The 5,648-nt window shown below is 37.1% G+C and overlaps 2 protein-coding genes and 1 pseudogene across 2 annotated transcripts in view; 2 read left to right on the top strand and 1 right to left on the bottom strand.

Annotated features, from left to right (window-relative positions):
* The first annotated feature begins 319 nt into the window (after nt 1–319).
* Nucleotides 320–1,102, top strand: LOC108376896 (histone H1-like; annotated as a pseudogene).
* A 1,671-nt stretch (nt 1,103–2,773) lies between these two features.
* Nucleotides 2,774–3,509, bottom strand: LOC108376897 (histone H2B-like). The gene is made up of 3 exons (XM_017633154.1): nt 3,505–3,509; nt 2,864–3,154; nt 2,774–2,822 (listed from the first exon to the last, which is right to left on the bottom strand). The coding sequence occupies exons 1-3, from the start codon at nt 3,507–3,509 to the stop codon at nt 2,774–2,776; spliced, it is 345 nt and encodes a 114-aa protein (XP_017488643.1).
* Nucleotides 3,510–3,671: 162 nt separating this feature from the next.
* LOC108376899 (histone H2A) overlaps nt 3,672–5,648 on the top strand; it is a 2,314-nt gene continuing 337 nt past the window's right edge. The window contains exons 1-2 of the mRNA XM_017633155.1: nt 3,672–3,778; nt 4,248–4,294. Coding sequence (XP_017488644.1) covers nt 3,746–3,778; nt 4,248–4,294 — 80 coding nt within the window. The 5' untranslated portion in view covers nt 3,672–3,745. The remainder of the gene's footprint in view (nt 3,779–4,247; nt 4,295–5,648) is intronic.

The following is a 5,648-nucleotide window of genomic DNA, read 5'->3' on the forward strand; positions in this document are numbered from 1 at the left end:
TAATTGGCGAAATTTGATTTTTCGATTACAAAGTTTGGATTAAAATACCCGCTACAACAAAGATATTCATCTTATTCAATTTACGTTATATTTTATTGAAACAACATATTTAAGCTATCGTTATGTATCAAATTTTATTCATAAATTCTTACATGATTTTTAATTAATTTAATTCATCTCAAAATTTCTCATACACAAATGCCAAATAGTACTGAATCCTAAAAATTTTTAACTCATCTCTTCGCCTCGCTTCTCACAATTTTTATGGACTAACACTTTTAATAATAGCTAGTGTTTGAAAAAACAAATTTCATATCAGTGCGTAATATAGCATAAATACAGTGTATAAAGTGCGTGTTATTAAATAAAGAAAGAAAAAAAATAAGAATTTTTAAAAATGTCCGATTCAGCTGCTGTTGCTAATGTTAGTTCTCCGGTGGCCGCTTCTGCGACTGTCGCTGAAAAGAAAGTTGCTGCTAAAAAGGCAGCTAAACCCAAAAAACCATCGGCTGCTCCTACCCATCCACCAACTCAACAAATGGTCGACGCATCGATTAAGAGTTTAAAGGAACGTGGCGGCTCATCACTTTTGGCAATTAAGAAATACATTAGTGCCACATATAAGTGCGATGCTCAAAAATTGGCACCATTCATCAAGCGTTATTTGAAATCTGCCGTTTCCAGTGGAAAATTGATTCAAACCAAAGGAAAAGGTGCGTCTGGTTCATTCAAATTATCAGCTTCGGCCTCAAAATCCAGTGAGGGAAAAGTAAAGCCAAAAGCAGAGAAGGCCAAGGCCAAAAAGAAGACGGCTACTGGTGCAGCATCGAAGAAAAAGGCGGTAAGTGGTGCCAAAAAGGCGGCTGGTGAGAAAAAGGTGAAGAAAGCCGTCGCTAGCAAGAACACAGCTGAAAAGAAGAAAAGTGAAAAAGCCAAGGCGAAAGATGCATAAAAGACTGGTGCAGTAAAAGCAAAGCCAGCCAAAGCTAAATCAGCTGCCGCCAAACCAAAGGCGGCAAAAGCAAAATCGGCCGCTGCCAAACCAAAGAAAGCTGCCGCTAGTAAAAAACCAGCCGCAAAAAAAGCAACAGCTGCTAAGTAAATTTTTTTACGGAATCCATATTCCCGAAACAAACTTAAAAAGCCCTTTTCAGGGCTACAAAATCTTTTGGCAAAAAGATCAAAAAATACTTTGTTTACACAATCAGATATGTATATGAAAAAAAAAAATTATCCTAATGCACATATGTAAGTAAATAAATTAACATACATATGTAGAAAGGCATTTGGCATTTTTAACTAGTTTAAGCACATTTTCTTTAAATATCTTAGATTTTTGAAAATTCCAAAGCACTAAAATTTGTATGCGTCGCTTCTTCAAAAAAAAATTAAAATGTCAAATGCCATGTTACATTTCATCATTTGGCACGTTTTTTTTAACATTTCGTATGCGTTCTGGAATGGAATACATTTTTGTGAACCTTCGATCGGTTTGTAAACCTCGCCACACACGTTGAAATCTCAACCGCTCGTTTCAATTTGTTGTCCGTGTGTAGCCTGCTTTAGAGACAGATATCGGGACCCGCGGTACAATTCTGAAAAATGTCGGGATGGGCGGGTTCGGGACCTAAAAATCGAATTTCGGGATCGGCGGGATCGGGATTAAATATTTAGTCCTGTGCCCATCTCTAATACATATATACGTATATATATATATATATTTGATTTGCGCTTATACACAGAAATTTTATACCTCTTTAATTAATATGTTGTGGCCCTGAGAAGGGCCGTTTTCTTTGTTTCACTGCATCTTGATTGGACAAATTATTTAGAGCGGGAGCACTCCATAATCCCGACTTTGAAGATCCCGACTAGACATAATCCAGACAATTTTTAAAAATCCAGACAATACAAAATCCAGACAGGACATAATACAGACATAACAAAATCCCGACCAAATAAAATACAGATAACACATTATTCAGACAAGACAAAATCCAGACAAAAAAAAATTACAATGCGTCCGGAAATGAAATTGATGACTTATGCTTAAATATAAACGGTTACCACTCCACATTTTTTCGCTTCTTCACTGCAAGGAGCCTAACCCTCTCGGCAACCATTTTACCACAAGGACGAAAGCTGCGTATTCTCGTCGATGGCAAACTAATTCCAACGGTGAATAACAGGAAAATTGTCAGATCTAGCTCTCGTTCCCGGCGCATACAATGAAGGACCAGGTCGAGCACTACGCACAGCACCCCAGGGACTGGGACTGTACAGACAGGCTATTAACGGTATTTACAAACTCCAGTCAAGTGAATGCCGTCATCAGTGCCAATCACCACCTGTGAACGAGAGTGAGCTTCAACTGCCACGAGATACCCCAACGAGATGGCCCAAATCGCCTCCCAATATCGAAAATGAGTGTCCAGCATGTGGAGATTCCCCCCTTGACACCAACCACCTCTTCACATGCTCACTCAATCCAACTCAACTAACATCCCCCCTCTCCCTCTGGTTATACCTCNCCAATCCAACTCAACTAACATCCCCCCTCTCCCTCTGGTTTACCTCATCGAAATATCAAATCTCCTGGGCCTACCGTTAGTTGAGCCTGCTGACAATTACGGGCTAAGTAAGCCCTTACAACAATAACAATAAATGTGTCTTTTATACATTATTTTTGAATGAAAACAGAAGACAATCATGACAAAAATCCCGACAAAATATAAAAATAATTAAAAAATCGCGCGATTTGGTCGTGTCTGGATTATGTCTGGTCGGGATTTGGTCGTGTCTGGATAATGCCTTTCGGGATTCTGTATTTCGGTATTTTGTATATCGGGATTTCATTATACACCCATTTAGAGCTTCACTGACGGCGTGCTTGGCCAATTCACCAGGTAAAAGTAGACGTACGGCAGTCTGAATTTCGCGACTGGTGATGGTTGAACGTTTGTTGTAGTGGGCTAAACGTGATGCCTCACCAGCAATACGCTCAAAGATATCATTCACAAAACTGTTCATGATACTCATGGCCTTTGACGAAATGCTGGTATCAGGATGTACTTGCTTCAAAACCTTGTAGATGTAGATGGCATAGCTTTCCTTCCTCTTGCGCTTCTTCTTCTTGTCATTTTTGGTTAGTCCCCTTTCAGACACGTCAAGTCTTGAAAGCAATTTTTTTCGCATTCTCTTTTGTGTTTTCTATTTGCTTCCACACGCGTCAACTTTAATTGAATTCAAGTCCTTGGTTCTTTAAATGGGAAGCAACGAAAAGATCAAAAGAGACAAGAAAACTTGTAACGAATTGACAATACGGAGATATCTGTACTCTTCCCCTCTCTTCTCACCTCCTTCGCCTACGAACGAGCAGACTTGAAAGCAAGACTTGACGTGTCTGAAAGGGGACTTATATTCTTCTAAGCCTTGCCGGCTTTCTTCGCTGCTTTTCCACTAGTTTTAGGCGGCATTTTTCAAATCACTTCACTTTTGAGTCACTCCATAACAAGGTTTGAAATGTGTACGCTTAAGTGCATTTTTCCGACAATACATTCAGGCAACGCAACGATTCGGCGGAAAAGGCAAACACGAATTTAAATACATTGTAAAGGGGATGAATGATAGCCAAATGAAAAAGTATATAAGCAGCGCACTTTGAGTTTACTAGCATATACTGCTTGTGAGCATACTGTGAAGTGTTTTATTAGTGAAGTGAAAAATAAGAGAAAAATAACCAAAAATGTCTGGTCGTGGTAAAGGTGGCAAAGTTAAGGCCCTGTCTCCACAGGAATACACTGATGTCGTGATAACCATGTCACAAAATATATTTCCAATGGAGACCGCCTATTTCTCATGTGCTGCAATATATGTCAGCTCTTATTGCTTGACATCTATTGCTTGACATCTATTGCAGGCAATTCGATAGTTTGACAGCCATATTTTCATTTGAAAGAAAGCGTGCTAGTGGTAACATCGATAAAATTTTGATATTAAATCAAAATAAAAATCTGTTCCGTATTGGATAATTTATGATTGCGTTTTAGGAAATTATTTAGCTAGTTTTTTAAAGATTTAAATGTTTTTAAACGCCGAAATTGAGAGAATGGTGTCTGGTGGCGTCATGCGGCAAAAGCTTATTTCAAGACATCAAAGTGCCCACACACAAAAACTTGCAATCACATTGCTCGTCAAACTGACAGTTGGTAGGCCATCGCTGTTCGCCTGTGGAGTTCTGCGGTAAGGGAAAGGCAAAGTCTCGTTCCAACCGTGCTGGTCTTCAATTTCCCGTTGGTAGGGTTCGAAATTTCAGACTTTGGTATCGATACTGAGTACTCATTCTGGCATCGAGCTCATGGTATCGATACTCTAAAAGTATCATTAAAATACTAAAATTATTTTATTCCTCAATCGTATATCTAGTTATTTCCTGAAATTAAAACTACAGAAATTTAAAATATTTGATTTTCAATTCATTTCAGAACTTACTTTCACGTTAGAAGTAATTTTAACGTTAAATATACATACATACATAAATACATATATCGTCGTTTAAAGTACGAAACCGCGTATCGTCATTCCGCAAAAACCGCGTAACTGACATTGGCTGCCACAAATTGGATTTGCTCACACAAGCTCTTGGCTCAATCCTTATCCATTCGTCCTGAAATACACTAACCAGAAACGCGATTGCTTTATAAAAAAGGAAACCATTTTGAAATATGAGAGTTTTTTTAAACCTAGAAAATAATTTCTACAACTTTACATACGCGGTTTTGCATTTTGCTGATACGCGGTATTGCATTTTGTTGATACGCGGTTTTGCACTTTAAACGACGATATATATATAAATACATATATATATACTTTCACGAATTCAAATTTTATTAAGAAATTTTTTTGTAAACTTTTTGGGCATGCATTTTTGTATTCTATTCAATTTTAGTATAATAATGTGGAAGTTTGAATTAACATGTCTATTCTGCACGTTACCGAAGATTTTGTAACCGGAAAATTGTATTACCAAAAAATTTTACCAGTTCTTGTCACCGCGATTCTAGGTACGTTGGTAATGCAGTTAAAATATTCAGCAATTCAGCTATGAGGAATTGTGCAAATCCTGCATTGAATATTTCACGGGGCAATAATTTATTACCAGCTTATGAGATGGTTACAAGAGTATACAGAATGCGAAAAGGTTTAAAAATTGACAGGAACTTTATTTACCGGTTACAAACTTTTTAGTACCAGCGCAGAATAGACCTGTAAAAGTCAACGGTAGTAGGCTACACGTAAACTTGAATAGGTTACAAAACTGCATACCCAAAAAGTTTCTAAAAATTCTGCATTTTCGTGAACTTTGCGTAAAGTTTTATGGCCTTATTCATAAAAAATCAAAAATGTATATAAACTGAAAAATGTATGAAAATGTAATTTTATTAAGCTCTTTAAACCTACTTTATTTTTTATGAATAAGGCCATTCAACTTTAACTTATTTAGTTTATGCTATACAACAGACTAAGACAAAATTGAATGATAGTAATCCATACAAGCAAAGAAAATTGGGTTGCCAATGGAAGAAAAAATTTAAAAAGTGTGTTTTTTAATAAGTATCCGATACTACGAGTACTTTGCAAAGTATCGA

Source organism: Rhagoletis zephyria, unplaced genomic scaffold (assembly GCF_001687245.7).
Source record: "Rhagoletis zephyria isolate East Lansing unplaced genomic scaffold, Rhagoletis_zephyria_1.1 Rzeph_scaffold_11194, whole genome shotgun sequence".
Taxonomy (NCBI): domain Eukaryota; kingdom Metazoa; phylum Arthropoda; class Insecta; order Diptera; family Tephritidae; genus Rhagoletis; species Rhagoletis zephyria.

Coding starts and splice junctions, on each gene's coding strand:
- LOC108376897 (XM_017633154.1), bottom strand. Junction 2,823..2,863: donor GTCAGTGAAGCTCTAAATGG/GTGTATAATGAA, acceptor ACCGAAATACAG/AATCCCGAAAGGCATTATCC.